Genomic DNA, 20400 nt, shown 5'->3' on the forward strand with positions numbered 1-20400 from the left:
TCTCTCTCTCCATTCCCTCCCTCAACCCTACCCCCCTCATTTTGCCTTCCTTGCCACGGCTACGATCGCTGCACTTTCCCGTGCTCTGAGACGTAGAGCACATACGGAGGGGGAACTGCAGCCCAGGCGGCTTGTCCTATAGAGAGAGCCAAGCGCTGGAGGGTGACCCTGTCTGTGTCTGTCATCACCTAGAAATCCTTGTAGAGAGATGGGTGGCGGGTCTCTCTTTACACTGGACGGGGCTTTGAACGGGGGTTACACTTGCTTCCGTTTGACTTTGCTTTCCTAATCAGCAAGAAGTCCTGAATTCTGTGGTCAGCAGACTTTTACTGACTCTTGATATGGATTGACACTGGATTGTCTTCGTGTTAAGCGGGAAGGGATCTGGATGTGGATTAGAATGCTGATGAGGAACACTTGAGCTTTGTGGCGGTGAGCTCTGGAGCCAGAGCACGTGGACATGTTTGGTTTCTCCAAGATGCCAAAGCTGTCCAGGTGAGTTCAGTATTGGGAGCAAATAATGGCTTTTTAAAAAGGATAATCAAAGATTTCAAGGGAAATCCTTTGTGATCGATGCCTTTCCATGGTAAAAGGCAAGGCAAGTTTATTTATACAGCACAATTCAACAACAGGGTGATTCAAAGTGCTGTACAGAGACAATAAAACATTAGAAAATAAGAAGTATCGATTAAAATTAACAAATGAAAGCAAGGAAAAAGAAATAACATTAAATGAAGAAATGTAGATTTGGATTTATAAAAAAAACACTCAAAATAGCTTTAAATCAAAATGACTGAAATGCAGCTGAGGACAGGAGGGTCTTTAACCTTGATTTAAATCCACTGTTTCATCTGATCTGAGGCTTTCTGGGAGTTTCTTCCAGACATGTGGAACATAGAAGCTGAATGCAGCTTCTCCATATTTCGTTTTGACTCTAGGAAAGCCTGATCCAGATGACCTGAGGGGTCTTCAAAAACAACGTTTGGACAATCAATAATTTCATTTAAAACAGTAGCAGAATGGAATAAACTTTCTGCAGAACTTAAATGATGCAAAAATGTAAAAATATTCTGTAAAGAAACAAAACGTCTTTTAAATGCACAGAAATGTCAGCACTAATTGGTGTGTATCTCTTAGTGTTGTAGTGCACCCTACATGGGACAGGAGTTTGACAGTACACTGTTATAGTTACAGTGCACAGATGAAGTTTTTACCATGGTCATTTTTACTGTTTTATTATGAAATGTTAAACTTTTGTCTCTTTTTACATTGTTTTGTGTTTAATTCATCTTTGTGTATCTTGTTAGTCCAGGAACTCCAGATGGAAATTAGTTCTGAGAGCTAGAATCTGGTACTACGCATATTTTCTTTGTGATTAATGCTGATGTACTTTGTCCCTGTCAAATAAACTAAAAAAAAAAAAAATACTGGGACAGGAGGTCTCTGATGTACTTTGGTCCTGAACCATTCAGAGCTTTATAAACCAGTAACAGAACTTTAAAGTCTATCCTCTGATGGACTGGCAGCCAGTGTAAAGACCTCACTGGACTGATGTGGTCCATTTTCTTGGTCTAAAGCCTCTTTTCCATCAGTACCAGCTTGTCTCAACTTAACTCGCATCAACTCGTCTCAGCTTGGTCCTGTTTCTTTTCCATTACAGTTTAGTACCAGGTCTAAAATGGGCGAGGTTTGTGTGAAATCGCTGTGACGTCAGTGTTGTGCACGACAAGCTCTATAACAACGTAGGACCTAGAGGCAATCTGCTACGTGGTCTGCGGCTCGCCAGTCGCTGACCATAAACTGTATCCATCTGTTGGAACCACTTCCAGTCTCGTCTGTTTGATCCACTCCGACCATTGTGGTCCTTGACCTGCCGATAGTCACTTTGGAGCTATTTCAGCTTCTCTCGACGCTGCTGGAAACTTCTTTTCTACCCGCAGACATTGAGTCTGAAAGCTCTTGATAGATTTTTTCATTTGGTGTCGCTCCATCTGGTTCCCTCTATATCCTTTCCTCAGCAACCAAGCAAAGAAACGTCTCCACCTCAGAGTTGGACCATGGAACAGACTCTGTTGCACCATTGCTTGTCAGGTAATGTAAACAACTTGCGAGTTGGAGTCGCTCTTCCAGTGATGTCACTCCCTGACCTCTGATTGGCCGCGCCCCTGACCAATAGCAGCATGCAGTCTGGCGACGTCACACACAACCCGACTCAGATAGCTTAGAACCTGGGTTACAAAAATGTACCGGTAAACGGGTCCAAAAGCCGAGTGGAAAACCCTAAAAAACCGAGCCGAGGCGAATTAAGTCGAGATGAGCTGATGCTGATGGAAAAGGGCCGTTAGTGAGGACTCGAGCAGCAGAGTTCTGAATTAGCTGCAGGTGTCTGATAGATTTTTTGGGAAGATGTGTAAAAACACTGTTACAGTAATCAATCCTACTAAAGATGAAAGCATGGACTAATTTTCCAGGTACTGCTGTGACATCAGATTTTAAATCCTTGATAAAAGGAGTAAAAATAATTTAATTATAATGCCTTGAGGTATACTTGGGAAATGGTTATGAAAACAAGAAGAGTGGCATTTCCCTTCACATTAGCATAATTAATGGTTGCAATAAGAGTTGGTGTAACTCATTGAAATATGCCTGATAAAACCAAAAAGTTATTGTAATAATAAAGGAATAAAATATCAACCCATAATGCAAATATTTTGGAGTGAAAAGAATGTAGATTCCTTGAAGTCTGTGTGGAAAAACGTGCCATTATATGACTTTTCCAGCTCTAATACTACGTTATCAAAAATGCTTTATTTTTACATTGAGAGAGCATTTCAGTTTCGGACTTTAGTTCAGAAGCAGTGAACAAAATGAGGAAACAAGCATTCCAGAAGTGACTGCCACTAAGAGTTATCCGTGTTTGTTGCATGATCCTTGACTTGTGTATGTATGTATCACTAAGCCTGCTCGCGGCAAATATTTAAATCTATATGTTAAGACGTGTAGATTCTGGGGTTACCATCTGGAAGGCACGACAGAAGGAAAGGGAAGTGGTTTGAAGAAGCATTTCTGACCTGAGGATCAGCTGTCTGAGCTTACGGCTTAAATGTGATGGCATTAAACTTGTTAGATTTCATGGATATTTAACTTGTTTCACACAGAAAATGTGTTAACAGTGTGTTTTAAAGGATCATATCAATGTATTTAGTGCAGTTAAAGCTCAGAAGAGGTTTTTCCTCAAAATGTTTCTCAAAAGCATTGAAGGCACACAACAGAACCTTTGGCTTTTTCCCCGTCACGCGCCTCGTATCGACGGCTAATGCGGCATCCATCTTACATCCTACCTGACCTGTTAGCTCTCTCCAGCCAGCAGAAGACTCGTTTTTGTCTCATTTAATCTTGCGTTTCTTTGCTGAATCAGAGACATTGCGTGTTGAAAACAGCCAGTTCTTTATTATACCATGAAGTGAAACGTCACGTCATGCTCTGGATGTAAAAAGTTGTATAGTCCAGTTTCTCAGCTTCGGGACGCTGTTGGGTCTAGAAAGGTGCAATACAGATGTCACTAGCTGCGCTTTCATTACATTTCTTCACAAAATAAAAGCAATGTTTGTAAGTTTCTACAAACAATTGCAGTTCGCGGGTGTTTCCATTGAAAAGTGTTTAACGCGTTAGCCTCAAAACTCATAAAATCTCATTACTCTTGCGAGATTTTACAAAAATGGCGATTTATACAAAGTTGGCATGTAGCATTATTTTGGGGTTTTCTACTTGCCAAGGGAAATTTGCTACGGCTTTTCAAAGCTTTTCTCTCACATTTTCTTTTCTAAAACTTGAAATTCACTGTTATTTGTTCCACACCGCGCCATCTTTACCAGAAGTTACCTGGTCATAACGCCACCATGTCATATCCTGGTAAACGTAAATGCAAAACGTGTTTCCATTGCTCTTTTGCTGAAAATCTCTATATTGAAACATCTAAAAAAAAAAAAAACACCTCATGATAGCATAAAAAGTTTTTAGCAATATTTGATACTTTTTTGTAAAAATGTAGGTGTTTCCCATTAGTGTTTTTTTTAATTGCAATATTTAGTTTTTGCGTAGTTCTAGGTGTAATGGAAACCCACATTCTATGTCATCGAACAACTGGCTGAGTTTTAAGGTCAAAAAGTAACGTAACTGTTTTTAGGCTAACTGCTTAGTTTGCAGGAAGGTTTCAGATAGAAGAAAAAACTTTGTTTTTAGGTTATTTTCTAATCATGTTGGTATTTTTCTCGAGCAATTTACATTCTCAGTCATTTAATGTTTGGTACTGTGTTGCTTATATTTTGTATTACCTTGCTAGCACAGTTGCTTAAATGCTACTAGCTGTGTAACTAGCTCATCTATTTTTGAAACAGTTTATTGATTTGTTATATTAGAATGGCTAACAATACAAATATGTATTGTGCCTAATAGAGTCTAAAGAACACATTTTCTAAGAAGGTATTGACTTCTTCACTCTTTTGGCTAGGCTAACGTAAAGTTAGCATCTTTTATTTTAGCCAGCTTTAGCTAAATTGTTCGCTACTGAGCAATTTTATAGTTTTTTTTTTTTTTCCCATGGTCTTTTATTTTATAATGGGTTGTCTTACAATAAAAATAGTAAGTATTAAATAAGTTGCCAAAACATTTAAATGAGAAACTGAACAGTCACAACAAAGAAAAAACCCTGTTACTCTGTATACCTGACCGGTGCAACTTAATTTGCTCTCTCCTGGGATTCTGCCACCTTCATGATCCTATCATGCATTAGGCAAGGCGAGTTTATTTGTATTGCACCTTTCATGTATAAGACCATTCAAAGTGCTTTACATGAAACAATAAAAACATCAGAGATGGTGTAAAAACAGACAAAAAGAAGCATAAAAGAAAATACAAATAGCAAAATCACAATAAAATCGTGAATTATATTAAAATATTTAAAAGCAGACTTAATTAAAAGTTATATTAGAGTATTGTTTGGTGGTCATTTTTCAGAAATTTTTGCTGGAATTGTCGTGACTTAATTTTTTCAGGACATGGAATTTTTAAGTTCGAGATGACTCTGAGATTCAGATTGTAAATATGGTGCCAGTACCACCCATCATCCATTGTTGTCTTCATTACATTTTTTTCTGCTATATTTTGCATCCACTAGGTTTCTGGTGTAAATACCACTGAGTTGTTTACGATAACTGCATTGTAATGGTTGGATGTCAATATGTGTGGTTTAAAAGTCATGATCACCAAAATTATCAGGTGTTCCCATTGTACCCATTTAACAACTAATTTTTGATTTTCTAGTTTTCTATGGCACATCTGTTGCTGCTTACGAAAGGTTATTTTGGAGGTGTAAATCTGTTGCAATGGGAGCACCAATTCCCTGGTAATGACATCACCTGCTGGCAGGTGCTTGAAATTACAAGACAACTGGAAAGCATTATAAGACTCTGAGATTTGGCCCTGCCAGACAGGAGTCGACTCACATTGTTCACTCCAAAGAGTTAGTTTTTTGAGCCAGCTCGTTCATAAACAACACATCACATTGGAAAACAATTAGTTCTACCTATTATAGACATAAACTATGAAAATAGTTCATCTCTCCTTTTAGATATGGCCAAGGCAACTAGTTCTGTTAATATCTTCTTTGAGATTTTATCCCTTTAAGCTAGAAATTTCTTTCATTTTATGATCAAATTAGTTTTTATATGAGCATTTCTACCATCACATGAAATGGAAAACTTTAATATCTGGCACAGTAATGCAGATGAATGCATCAAACACTGGAGAAGCAAGTATTGAAACAGCATTTGCGGATGTAATCACATTCTATCCTTAATGCGACATCTCATTTGCATTAACATCTTCAATTTCTTAGAAGAAGTGCTACCCTGCACCTTCTATCTCCTCAGAGCAATCGGATGCGCTTCTGCTTGTGTTTGACTCTTGTCAGCTAAGCAAAAGAAAATTCCCAAAGCAATATTTACACATTTGGCTCAGCTGTTGTCAGACATTAGAATTGTAAAAGTTATTCATGGTTTAACACTAACAGGCTCTAAGAGAGCCCATGGGAAGTAAGCTGCACTTTGGCAACGCCCCAGATGGCTGGTGTGCATCCATGAGCTGTCATAACAGAAATTCTTCTTGTACATAATGTACCAAACCAAATCTACTCCTTAAACTTCGACAAGGAGTTCTGGATCATTCATCACTTTTAAATACCTGTAATAAATCACCTGAAGTTACATTTACGATGGGGAGTAAGACAGCTCAAGCAGGTGAAATGTGTTCAGCTTGTTCTAATTGGAGACCACTTTGATATTTGTCACTTCCCATCTGGTGCAGTTTCAAGAAAATTAACCCGATCTGTCTTTCTCGTTTAAGTCCATGAATCCTGAAGACAAAGACAGGAACTGTATCAGCATTGGTCATTTGGGAATATCTTGGCCTTAGCCTGTTAGCATTTGGCAGCAAAACTAGCAAGCCCTGCTTGTTTGTGTTCTCTATATCAGATAACAGTAATGTGTGCCAAATTGTCTTCTGCTTTATGCCAATGCATGTTGCTATTTGAGAAGGCAGAGCTACATTGCACTGAGAGCCATATGACAAGTAGTTCAGTCCCGATAGCATGGTGATTTTAAAAGTGATTGTTTTGGCTCTGGCCTGATTGTATAGAATGAACTGTAGTAGTTTTGTTACCATGTAAAGCAGCTTGTTCTTATTTGGTATTACGCTCACCATCCATTCTGCTAGGTAGCCTATACGTGTTCAGTTCCATGACAACAAAAATAGCTAATTGGGCATCACTTGGTAGCAACTCAGTACATTTATTTTATTTTTTTCTATTCTAAAGTCATTTAGCAGACGCTTTTATCCAAAGCGACTTTCATATGAGTGAGAACAACACAAGCACGAAATCAAACAGTAGAGAACATCGTTGGACTGTCCAGTTGGATGGAGGTCCTTCCATGAAGTGCTACAGGCTTTTTAAAAAAATTTTTTTTTTTTTTTTTTTGTTTGTTTACTCCCTTCCCACCCCATAATATCACCTATGTTAAAATACAAAGAATTAATACCATAAAGTTTGTTGCGAAGAACTGGGCTAAGTTCTCCAACTTTCCACAAAATATAGCTATTCTAAGTGTCGAAGTGCTCCTTGAAGAGCTGAGTCTACATTTAGTCATGTAGACATGGAGAAGATGACTTGCTGAAGTTTAAGCTGAACTCAGAATAAGGAATAAAGGGGATTTAGGTGAGTTTGAACGTGGCGTAGTTGTTGTTCTGAGCATTTCCGAAACTTATCCTTTGGCATTTTCCATCTTTAGAGTTTACAATGAAAAAGAGATGATATCCAACTGGCAGCAGTTGTTTAGATTAAAATGTCTTGTTAATGTCAGAGGAGAATGGGTAGACTGTTGGGAGATGGTAGAAAAGCAACAGTATGTAAGAAATAATAAAACACTGGTTCCAACCAAGGTATGCACAATAGCGTCTTTAAACTCACAACCCGTCCAACCGTAAAGCAGATCGTCTCCAGCAGCAGAAGACGCCACTGGCTGTGACTCCTGTCAGCTAAAACCAGGAAACTGAGGCTACATTTCACATAGTTTCACCAAAACTGATCAATAAAAGATGGAAAAATGTTGGAAAAATGAGGAATGTTTCCAACACCTTGTTGAATCTATGCCACAAAGAATTAGGGCTGTTATGATGGCAAAAAGAAAGTTTGGACCTGTTCATTTTATGGTGGACTTCATGTAGCATCTAGTAAGTCGATTATTACTTTTTACCTTTAAAGTTGCGTTATGTTGTGGCATTAAATCTCTGATTGTGCATTTCTACAGCCGCTGCTGCCCAGCAGCATCCCGAGCCTGAGAAAAACGACACTAAACAACATTTACATCCGGGACATGACGTGAAGTTTCGCTTTATAGTATAATAATGAACTAGCTTTTTTTTTTAACACACAACGTTGCTGATTCAGCAAAGTAATGCAAGAAGACAAAACAAGAGTCATTGTAAGACCACCTTTTACTGGTTGGAGAGTGCTAACAGGTCAGGTAGGATCAAGTGGCAACCTCCGGCGGTTAAAACTGAAGTCTATGAGGAAGTGAATAAAACTGCAGTTCCCCCTTCATCCACTAGGGGCTGCAAAACAGAGCAAATCCCCATAGACTCCCATGTTAAAAAGACCAACTTCACAGCAGAAATAAACATGTTTACAGCCTGGTACAAAAATCCATTTTAAGTTTAAAAGATCAGGTTTACCTTCATGACAACTGTGGCGGGGAGTGAATTTTTTTCTAACTTGCCCGTTTAAAAGTAATTTAATCTAAACATTCTGCATATTTAGGGGCGTGTCCTCTTGATTGACAGGTACCCGATCTCCCGCTTCAAGTCAGAAGAACGTAAAACAACCGCAGTTTTTAGCCGGTTAACAACGTGAATTAGCTTTAGGCCGCTAGCCAGCTAACCAGCTAACAGCAAAACTGCTGTTAGCTGGTTAGCTCCTGTTATCTCCGGGTTAGCTCTCAGCTACAGGCAGCTACGTCATGGAGGCTCTGCCCATCTTTTTATATGCAGTCTATGGGTAGGATGCAAGATGGATTAGCCATCGATAAGGGGCGTGTGACGGGGAAACTGACAAAAGTTCTGTAATGCGTCTTTAAGTCCAACACACCTACGAGGAAATATTTCATCTGAAAAATTCTCACGGCAATGGTTTTTATCGATCAGTGGGAATATTCACATCAGTAAAGAAATTCCATCCAGGGATTTTTGAGAGTTTTATCTTTTCAAACTGCAGTCATTTTTTGTAATATTCACATCAGACAGATCTGTAATCAACCAATCAGAAAAGGCGTGTTAACTAGATCAGCATTTGCGAGCGACGCAGGTGTTACTTTTCGCAGCTGTTTCATTCAAACTTTGTATCATCATAGCTGAGCGTCTTTATTTCTTCTCTGCTTATTAACCCTTTCATGCATGAATCAATAAAAAACAATGCAACATTTTTTAAATACAGCATTTTATCTCTGTGATAATATGCAGTGATACTTTGTTTATTAGTGATATTTAGAATTTATCATGATTTATTATTTATCTTCATGTATTCTCTAAAGTATTATAAAATAATATATAATCATAATTATATTATGTAAATCTTGTATAAATTTAATTTTCCTGTTTATTGCAAAGGCAAACTTGTGTAATTACATGATGCTCATTTATAACATATATTTATTTATTCTCCAGTGAGTGGAAACAAATTGATGACTCACTAATATCTACTAAAGTGGTTTGTTTAGAAAAATACCATTCTCATTCATGAATATGCAAGAAAAAAGCTTGTAAATAAGTGTCCTCTATATGGCCACGATGCATGAAAGGGTTAACGCGAGCAGCTAGCTAGTAAAGCAGATCCTGCAACTGGACGTCCTGAAGTCGGTCCTGAAGCGGTCGTGGTCCAGTTTTAGATCCTGGGTTGAACAATGAAACTCTCCCAGCGCCTCTTTTCTTTTGCAGCGTCATCATGTGGTTGTCGTGGCTTGATGTGGAATCCACCTTTTCAAGTTTGTTTTGTCGCATCACTGAGCGTGAATAGACAGAAATGTTAATAATTCACTTTCAAATTATTCGCAATTTCATGCCATTTATTCACATCAATCCCTGTGTGTAAAGGTCTTTAGGGAAAGGAAACTGTGTCAATTCCAAGAAATTATGTCATCACACGTACCTGTTCATGTTGATGTTACACTTCAATCAAAACTGCTGTTAGATGGAAGCTGATATGTTTTTATTTCTCTCTCAGAAGTCTTCACACATCAGAACATGCGTCATTCTTAACTTTTGTTGACCTGCCACAAAGTTTTTGTCAAGTGGGAGAAAGTTGAGCTTTCCAAACCGTACATATAGTAGTCAACAGCAACATATCGAAGCCTGTCTTCTGTCTCTCACCCATCAGAAACTCAGGTATTTGGCGCGAGTCAACATGTTGTGTTGCTTCACACCGAACAAAAGTCTAAATACATCAAATCAAAGGTGAAATTAACATCACCCCATACTGCAACGACCCCCCCCCCCCCCCACACACACACACACACACACACACATTTCTCTTTTTTCCCACTGCCCGCCTTTGACCCTTAAAGTTGCACAATTTTCTTGATTTGAGTCTGGATAATCCTCCTAAGGGATTTGGTTGGTGATCACTGCAGAGGAGGTTGGCGGGGTGAACACTACTGGCTGTTTCCTTCAGTAGAAAAAAAACCACATCACACATCTCTCTCTTTCTCCATCCCTTACCTATCCGTCTACTTTATATGGCAGCACATCCATCCACTTATCAGTGTACCCCCCTGCTTGTCATTAAAACCAAGCACGGCCTTGCTTTCCAGGTGCGAGTCATCGTTCCTGTTTATTTTACCATGTCAGCATGTTGAAGTGGACTTTTGTTCAGACATCAGCTTAAAATAATGCCATGTATTTATCTTGGGCGTATAGAAACAGGAGCAAAGGGAATATTTCCTGGTCTACGACATGTTTTTGTCCCTCAGCAGTCTTTGATATAAGCTCTGATATGACATTCCTGCACTATTAGCCGCTTCTTCTCCAGTGACGACTAATATTTTGTTATGATCACCACATGTTGGGTGTGATAATTCTAGGAGTACTGTGGTGAATGTTTCTGGCTTCCGCTCTCCTTTGACTTGTTTCTAAATGTAATCACTTATGCAAATTCCCCATTTTGTTTGTTGGCGCCTTCAGACTTGAACTTCCTTCCTCCGTCTCTGCCTCTCAGAAACAAATAGCTTATACAGCAGATATCCTCTTCCAGTTACACTTTGCTTCTTAGACTGAAAGCAGACTAAAACTGCGTGTTGATCAGTGAATTCTCGCCAATGGGAGCGTGCCGCGAGTCCTCTGGATGTAACAGGAATATGACGCACAGCATGTGTTTCTCTGTTAGCATCTTACATGCTCTGTGTGGACGCCTGGGTTTGCAGGCAACCATGCTGGGTGTATTATTCACTGAAATGTAGGGGCTGTATCAGTAAATCAGTATGCAGCATTTTAGTTTAAGTGGTTTTGTGCAAATTCAAGCATCTCTTTTCTCAGATGCACGTCGTAAAATGGTTTCAGATGGTGTTTGGCAAGCTAGAAACAATAAAAAGGAAAGTCACCAAGACCACTCAAGCACTGAAAAGCAACGGATCTGCCTCAGGTAAATGAAATACCAGTATCTTTATATGAAGCCTAATCCAGTGTGTAAAAATGTGATACAACACACTTAAAGGTGCGAATGAGTTGGTTTTGTTCCTCCTTTGTGTGAATATTTACCTTTTTCTAATTTAGGAGACACTAATCTCACTCCACTGACCTTACAGTTAGCTGTAACTGGGTTATTTTAAAGTTTTTCTTTAAACTTTCTCAGTAAAACTGGTTTTCATACATGGGTTGTTAATATAGCTGTTGATGGTACTCAGCTGAAGTTGGTGGAAGTAGTACCTCTCTCCTTGGGCATCAATCATCTTTTATTGGAACTGATTGAATTATGTTCACATTTCCAAATATCAATTAGAGCTAAATAGATTTGTTACATTAACATTTTTAAAATACTATTTATATATTGCATTAGTTTACCCCAAGGGTGTCCAGTTCTGGTCCTTGAGGAACACAATCATGCAGGTTTTCCATGTATTTCTGTTCCAACACTGAACAGTCAAACTAATCAGTCATTATGTCAAAATTCATTGGCTGTTGGATCCATTTAATGGAATCCAGGTGTGTTGGAGCAGGGATACATGGAAAACTTGCAGGGATACATGGAAAACTTGCAGGACAGCAGCCCTTAAGGACCAACTTTGGACACCCCCGGTTTATCCTATCCATTAACTTAAAAAAACAACATTTAATTATACCATTTAGGTGAATTCTATCATTTCTAAAGTCTGTATTGTTTCACGTGGCAAAGCTTCTGAAATTGTTAAAGTTGAATTTCTTTAGTTGAAATTATTTTTTATGTTCAACATAAATAGTTAAATATCAGGAAAAATGCACTGATTGGCAATAAATTTCAGGAAGTACTATATTTTTTTTAGGAAACAGGTTCAACTCCTGGTGAGTTGGTGTCATTGCTAACACAAAGCTATATTCCCATCAGTAGTATCTGAGGACCTGTAACCTCCCAGTTATATTTTACATATATTTTCTCATAAATTTGCATAAAATAAATTAGGTAAAAATGAATGATAGTGAAAGATTGCTAAATGAAACACTGGAATCTTGTTTTCAGCTAGGATAACAAAACAACTTGATGTGGTAAAATACTCAAATGCTCCACTGTTTAAGGCTGATGAACAAATAGCGGTACAATCCTCTTTTTTTCATTATATGGAAGTGAGTTCATGGCGTGTCCATCAAAATAAAGTCTTTCCACTTGTCTCTCTGAGACAGGATTTGGTTTGTCTGATTCACTACAAAGAATTTTTTCTTAGAGCTCCTTCGTTCATGAACAACGCATTCCGACCTTGCCAGGATTTTCTTTATTTGTTAATGGTCTTCCATTTTTGGTTATTTTAATTTCCTCCTACACTTGTAAATCGCTGCATTTGGAAGATGCAACAGTTGGAAGCCATCTTTGCATGTGAGCATTATTTTCCCAGACAATGTTGGCACAAGTAATCCAACATGGTGCTTCGATTTTCCGCCGGTCCTTCACGCTGACCTGGTGTGTCTCATCCATTATGCATGATTAGCCGCTGTCTTACATGCAGCAAACCACAGTGAAAACCCTCTCAGCTTGTGGAGGATTTTCATCAGGTAAAACAACTCAAACCTCAAATGACTCCTCTGATCATCTGGGTTTGTCAGATTCTCTCACACTGTAGATTTGCAAGTATTAGATTTGCAATGATTTAAAAATCTGCTGAGTTTTTGTCCTTTTTGTTCATTTGTATTGTCTTATAGCTTGTAGTTTAGTCAGACCGGCAGATTTCCCATAAATGCAACATTTATTAATACAAAGTAATAGTGTCCAAAAAAAAAAATCCCATTTGGCACAACAGTGTAACCTAACTATGCATAGTTTTTGCCCAAATCACTGCCAGACATTGGTCGCATGGTGATCTCATTCTTGCTTTTAGCTTTGATAACAGGGCTGTGACGTTATGCTTCAATTCTGATTTTTTGGGTGGCGACTTGATTTAAATTGCGATTCACCCAATTCTTCCATATTTCTAAGTTTTGTACATTTAAAAACAATATATATATATATATATATATATATATATATATATATATATATATATATATATATATATATATATATATATATATATATATATATATATATATATGTATATATATGTATATATACAAAAAAAAATTTTTGCTAGTCATTTTTCTTGATTTCAGTTGGGAAAAAACACAGTAGCCACACCATCATTCTGCTGCTATAATGCCCAAGAAGACAAGTAAATAGATCAATAAAAACAATTTGAAAAATCTTTTTTAATTGTTTTTTTTTTTTTTTTAACAAAAACATCAATTTTAAAATTGTCAAGCAAAAACTCCAGATATGATTTTTTTATATTGGATTTTTCCACCCTTATTTGATAATCTGTGAGATTTTCTGCCATTTTCTCCAAACTGAGAGAGCTCCAGTCGCTGTCTATTGCAGGTGACACATTGTTCCCTCATTATATGTTACTAAAAAAACACAAACAACTTTTTAATAATTGAATAATAACCCTAATCAATGATTAAGGATGTTTCACAGAAACAGGCATACTGTACATGCCTCTATGCAAGTACCTTCTCAATAATTAATAACTTAGGCCTGACTTTACAACATACCTAGTAATTCAGTGGTTGTAGGACAAAGCGGAAGCTATAAATATATTCGACATTGTGCATTTTAAATGTTTTGCTTCTCTGCTACAGTCACGCTGGTATTCTGGTAGAAGACTACAACATAGAGCATTAGTAAAAAAAAGAATAAAACCTGGCCGATAGAATATGGAATTCATGAATCCCTGTCGTGTGTCTGAGATATCATTTCGACAAGAAGTGGGACTTTATTTGGTTGCATGAATCTGTTTTACATTATTGAATATGAGGTTTTTATTGTGTGTCTTACTGTTTCTATTTGTTTCTTGCAGAAGTCAGACAGACAACGGTTAAATTTCATAAATGAAGATAAGAAACTGAGGGGGATAATTAAGTGAGGTGATAGAGGGATGGACTGAAACTCACCAAGTTCACTAGTGTGTTTGTTTACTTGGTAAAAAGGGCTTGTGGAGTCATTAGTTCTGCTCCAGATAGTATTGCAGAATATTTAAAGGCCAGTGTGTATTCTCAGAGCTACGCTACACTCACCATGTGTGGTGCACTACTTATATACTGTACATATACTGCTTCATGCTTTTACGCTTCATATGGATGCACTGTAAGCAAACAATGGGACCATTCTGAAACCTCAAAGTAACTTTCACGTCCAGGTTCCATACATTAACATGTAAGGAATACATCATTTAGCCAGCTTTTGGTTAGACTCCGGTCTCCATTTTAAAAATCCAATCTAAAGCAATTGAACATTCCCAAGGTTTCAAGTCATCATCTACAGGACAAAGATTTATAAGGTAATTAAACAAAAATACTATCATGTTTAGATTTAAAGGGATGCTGTGTGACTTTTGGCCTTTAGGGGAACTAAGAAGCTCCTTGGCGGCAAAGCCCCGGGGGTGGATGAGATCCACCTGGAGTTTCTTCAGGGCTTCTCTTCTCTGGGCTATCCTGGCTCTGCAGCATCGCGTGGACATCGAGGACTGTGCCTTTGGATTGGCAGACTGTGGTGGTGGTCCCCCTTTTTAAGAAGAGGGGACCAGAGGGTGTGTTCCAATTACAGTGGAATCACACTCTTCAGACTCCCTGGTAAGGTCTATTCAGGGGTCCTGGAGAGGAGGGTTCATCAGATAGTTGAATCTTGGATTGAGGAGGAGCAGTGTGGTTTTCGTCCTGGTCGCGGAACAGTGGACCAGCTCTACACCCTCTTTGGGGTCCTGGAGGGGGCATGGGAGTTTGCCCAACCAGTCTACATGTGCTTTGTGGACCTGGAGAAGGCATTCGACCGTGTCCCCCGGGGGCTCCTGTGGGGGGTACTCCGGGAGTATGGGGTACCGGACCCCCTTGTACGAGCTGTCCGGTCCCTGTACGACAGGTGTCAGAGCTTGGTCCGCATTGCCGGTAGTAAGTCTGATTCGTTTCCGGTGAGGGTTGGACTCCGCCAAGGCTGCCCTTTATCACCGATTCTGTTCATAACTTATATGGACAGAATTTCTAGGCGCAGCCGAGGGGTTGAGGGGGTCCGACTTGGTGGCCTCAGGATTGGGTCCCTGCTTTTTGCGGATGACGTGGTCCTGTTGGCTTCATCTGGTCGTGATCTCCAGCTCTCGCTTGAGCGATTCGCGGCCGAGTGTGAAGCGGCTGGGATGAGAATCAGCACCTCCAAATCTGAGACCATGGTCCTCAGCCGGAATAGGGTGGATTGCCCTCTCCGGGTCGGGAGTCAGGTCCTGCCTCAAGTGGAGGAGTTTAAATATCTCGGGGTCTTGTTCACGAGTGAGGGAAGGATGGAGCGCGAGATCGACAGACGGATCGGTGCGGCGTCTGCAGTAATGCGGACTCTGCGCCGGTCTGCCGTGGTGAAGAAGGAGCTGAGCCAGAAGGCGAAGCTCTCCATTTACCAGTCGATCTACGTTCCTACCCTCACCTATGGTCATGAGCTGTGGGTCGTGACCGAAAGAAGGAGATCTCGTATACAGGCGGCTGAAATGAGTTTCCTCCGCAGGGTGGCCGGGCTCTCCCTTAGAGATAGGGTGAGGAGCTCGGTCATCAGGGAGGAGATCAGAGTAGAGCCGCTGCTCCTCCGCATCGAGAGGAACCAGTTGAGGTGGCTCGGGCATCTGGTCAGGATGCCTCCTGGACCTCCCTGGTGAGGTGTTCCAGGCACGTCCCTCTGGGAGGAGACCCCGGGGAAGACCCAGGACACGCTGGAGGGATTATATCTCTCGGCTGGCCTGGGAACGCCTCGGGATCCCCTCGAATAGTTGGCAAATGTGGCTGGGGGAGAGGGAAGTCTGGGCTTCCCTGCTCAAGCTGCTGCCCCCGCGACCCGACCCCGAATAAGTGGTAGAAGATGGATGGATGGGCCCTAAACCTGTAACTTCTCAAAGGAACTGTCACATAATCTGTAACACTCAGAAAAGAAAAAAAATACTGACACAAAGCAAATACTGACACACAAACATTACTATAATATGTAGTTTTGAGTTTCAGATGAAGTAACTGGCATGACTCATGTCAATAACTTATTGTTATGAAAATGTTAGCATGAGCCCTTAGCTTATGGGACATGACAGTAGTATTGCTCCTGATTAAACATTGTATGAAAACCATAAAACTAAACCAGACAAGTTGCTAATTGTTCTGCTAAGACCTAATATTTACATGAATGATAGGAAATATATTTCGCTGCATACATATCAGGCCTAACTTGCGCGAGATTTTTAGGGGACACCTTAGGTTTTGTCTGTAGCCGATTAGCTTCGACTAGCCGCATTTAGCTTCTCCGAAACAGCAAAATAAAGACACAGACATTCACTGTAACATTCTGCAGCTCATCTGGCACTTACTGCGATTGTTTTGAATAAACGCTGACTAAATGATGCAAAAGTTACACACATTTTGGTACGTTTGCACAACAGGCAAAGAGCTAACATTTTAGTCTGGTTATATTGCGTTTTGCATCCACTCTGTTCTTTCATCAGAATCTTTGCCAACATAGATCGTTCGCTCTCAAGAGCGATCCCATTCCCGTTTTGTCTTTCTGGGCTCTTCAGACACAGATTTCACGTTCTTACTTTGTTCAGCCATGACAGACTTTTGTTGTAAGAGGAAGTCAAGGTAGTACAAGGCAGAGCCCTCTGGATTTATAGAGGGGGAGCAGTTAAGCAAAGCGGTCCAGGTCACATGATCCCATAAGAGATTAATCCACTCCTGCAAAATTACAGTTGCTACGTTTATATGGGAGTTTAAATTCCTGTTTAATGCCAAATAAAAGTGAATTCCACTTTAAACTGATGAAAAACCACCATGTAAACCCTTCATTCCTAATGCTAATTTCTATTCAGAATTAAACTTAATTCCGATTTAAGTGTCTGGTTTATTCACATTTTAACTCCGAACTATTTAATTCCTCTGTCATGTAAACCTTCATTCCACTCTAAGTTAATTCCAGTCGTTCTGAGCATGCTCGTTACCTTGTCCTGTCCCGATGACGCGCGTTGTTTTACCTCCCGTGTTCGGTGGTCTGTCTTTCTTCTCCTTCTCAGTTGCTGCAGAAAGTGAAGTAGTATGCTGGTGTTGAGCTGCTACTTCATATTTATAATAAAAATAGCGGCGAAACTGGTACTTATTATGTAGTTTTTACAAGTTACAACTGAAAAGACGAGAAGCAGGGAGCTAACTTTGATTTTCACATTGGCTTCTTTTCTCAGACTCGTAGGTCACTTCCATCTATGTTATACAGCAATGTTTGCAGTGGATATGGTCAAATCTTAGCATCAGTTAGCAACCACAGACCTCTTTCTGGGTCCTTAGATGCTTTTATTCTATCTTTCCCGGGTCTGTTAACCATTACAGCGTCTTAAATGCTTGGTTTGGGGAGTGTTTCGTAGCAAATGCAACTTCAGTCATATCAATAATTTTAATGTCGATTCAAACATAATAATACCAAATCTTGTAACATAAAGCTGTAAAAAAGAATTGTGTTCAGCTCTGAGGATGTTTTCTACGTATCTTTTATTCCCTTTTTTTTTTTGCTCCTAATGCCCTCTCTGTGGATTTTCATTTCGACATTATGATTCAAGAAGCAAGATGTGAGCTTAAGTGTTTCTCATTCATCCTAATGATCACCATCCTCCTGTGTAATCTTATTCAGAGTGTTTAGCGGCGCTTGCCGGGGTATTTTTAGCCTGCAGAATTACGCTCCAGTGTTGAGTGCAGATGTTCCAGTCAGCTGTAATATTTTCAGCCTGTTTGTATTCTGACAAGGGCAGAACACTGGGTAACAAATGGATATTCACTCATTCTGCATATCTGAATTCCTCTGTACTCTGGAAGCGTGTGCACACGCTCTGCTCTTTCCTTAACATTTCCAACTGACTTGAGCCATATAGATGGAGGGTTGCCAGTGCATTGGTTGTCATTTCGTCATGCGTGGAACAGCTAACCAACCAGAAACTAAGTTGTGAAACTCCCCAAAGGCACGGTCTCAGTTATAGCACTGCTGCTCCTTTGTTTGAACATGAAAAGGCATTAAAAAGCTGTGACACGTTATCAAATTTGCCTGACGAGATGGAAGAAAACACATTTTAACTTTATAAAGAAAGATTGAGTTTTTTCTTCCTACTGATTTGTGATTTTAGTTTTTATGATTTAAGGCTAAAAAGACTAAACCAGACTCAACCATTGTGACATTTCTTGTTCTGCTATTTATTTATTTCAAACAAAATAAATTATATGTACATACCTATACATACACATGTACACACATGTATATACATATATACAAAGGAAATTAAAATTACTATAACATTCATAATAATATTGCATCATCAAATCATTAGTTAAAGACATTCAAAGAAGTAGAAAAAATATACTTATTTGGAACCCCTTTCTACTCATCTTTGTTCATATATCTCTGTACAACAATAGATACTTATTCAGTTTAATAAATTACAATTATATAAAGAAAATAACAGGTGAGAGGTCACTGATGTCTGTTAATCAGAGTCTGCTTTTGGTGTTTGGTGCTGCAGAACGGGATGTGATCCTGCTTGGTCTGTGGTACTCTACTCTGCATTGAGTTATTGATAAATGTGTTGAGTATAGATGGTTTTGCTTGTGGATAACAATCATTTCAGGGAGAAAATGCTCCCACTGGTGTGTCTTTCACCCTCAGTGGGTCCAACTGTTGCTTCAATAGAGATCTCGGCCAAACAGGAAAATCATTGGTTGGTCTACAACATGCTGTAAAATATGATCCAAGCAAGCAATAATCCTTTAAGAACATAAATCATTACTTTTACTGCTGCTTTTTGTGTTTTCTTTGCCTTATTCTGTGAGGCTATGTGTGACATTTACGAAGATTGATTAGTTTTTGTGTTTTGGACTGAATTATTCACAGAGATGCACTGCTGTGCCAAAAAGGTTGAAAACAGCATAATAAGTGGAACTCTGCTGTTTATTCAGCGGTAACTATCAGTGACAGGTTGCATCGGATCCTGAAAAGACAGATGCCATTTTTCTCTTTGCCTCATGTTCGGACTATTTCTGCTTTCTTTCTATATTTATTACCAGACTAATTTTCATTCCAAAAATTGGTTTTTAGCTTTACATCCTTTCACTAATTTGAGACCAAAGAACCAAACATCGGATTAGACACTTTTTATGAATATTTGGGAAATATTTGGTATTTATGAAGGGAGAAATTTCCAGATAGTTTCATTATGAGATAAAAAAAAAAAAAAAAACAGGCAACAAAATTCAAGTACAATATTTTCTAAAAAAAAAAAAAAGCATCTTTCTGTTGTTGCTCTGGAATGGTCCAGCAGGTATATATAATTTTAGCAATAAACAAATTAAATAACCAATAAAATAAAATAATAGAAGCATTCTAAAAAGTGTAGATCTCTGCCAAGCAGTTCGTTTCCACCCTTTGTTATAGTGCTACATTCATTTATATAAACACCATTAGATTCATCAAAGCACACCTTTAGCACATGAAATAGCAAGGGTCATTTTAATAGTCACATATTTAATAAAAACATAACCTTGTACTCAGGTTCCCTCCATATTTTGATGTACGCCAAAACAAAAGTCCTATATCTTTTCTATTATCTGCTGCCCAACATAAAACTGGTTTCACCATCATGTTTTTATATTCTATATGAGCGGTATAGCCTGACACTCGTCTGTCTTCCATGCCATTTGAATAATAGAGTTCCACCATGTTGCATATTAATAACTTTGCATGAAAATGTTGTGCTATTTCTCTGTCTCGCAGTGGTAATGGAACCCTTTTAACATTCCTGCGTCCACAGGAAACAGGGATGTTGAGAGTGATTTTGGGAGTGTATCTTCCGAAACCAATTCCCAGACTAAATGTGCAAACAAAGCAGATAGACAGAAAGATAAATATGGCCGAAGACACAACTTATCTGGTAGAGGTACTAAATTATAACATTTAAGATTAAAAGGGAGCCTTTAATTCTAACCGTTCTTTTTGGCTATGGATGTCCAAAGTTGGTCCTCGAGGGT

The 20400-nt window shown here is 39.0% G+C and overlaps 1 protein-coding gene across 1 annotated transcript in view; it reads left to right on the forward strand.

Annotated features, from left to right (window-relative positions):
• Nucleotides 1-463: 463 nt before the first annotated feature.
• Nucleotides 464-20400, forward strand: part of LOC306774203 (FERM and PDZ domain-containing protein 4-like) — a gene marked incomplete at its 3' end in the record, with an annotated part of 76976 nt that continues 57039 nt past the window's right edge. The window contains exon 1 of the mRNA XM_079264187.1: nucleotides 464-495. Coding sequence (XP_079120313.1) covers nucleotides 479-495 — 17 coding nt within the window. The 5' untranslated portion in view covers nucleotides 464-478. The remainder of the gene's footprint in view (nucleotides 496-20400) is intronic.

This window comes from Telmatherina bonti (genome assembly GCF_933228915.1).
Source record: "Telmatherina bonti genome assembly, chromosome: 24".
In the NCBI taxonomy this organism is placed as follows: Eukaryota; Metazoa; Chordata; class Actinopteri; order Atheriniformes; family Telmatherinidae; genus Telmatherina; species Telmatherina bonti.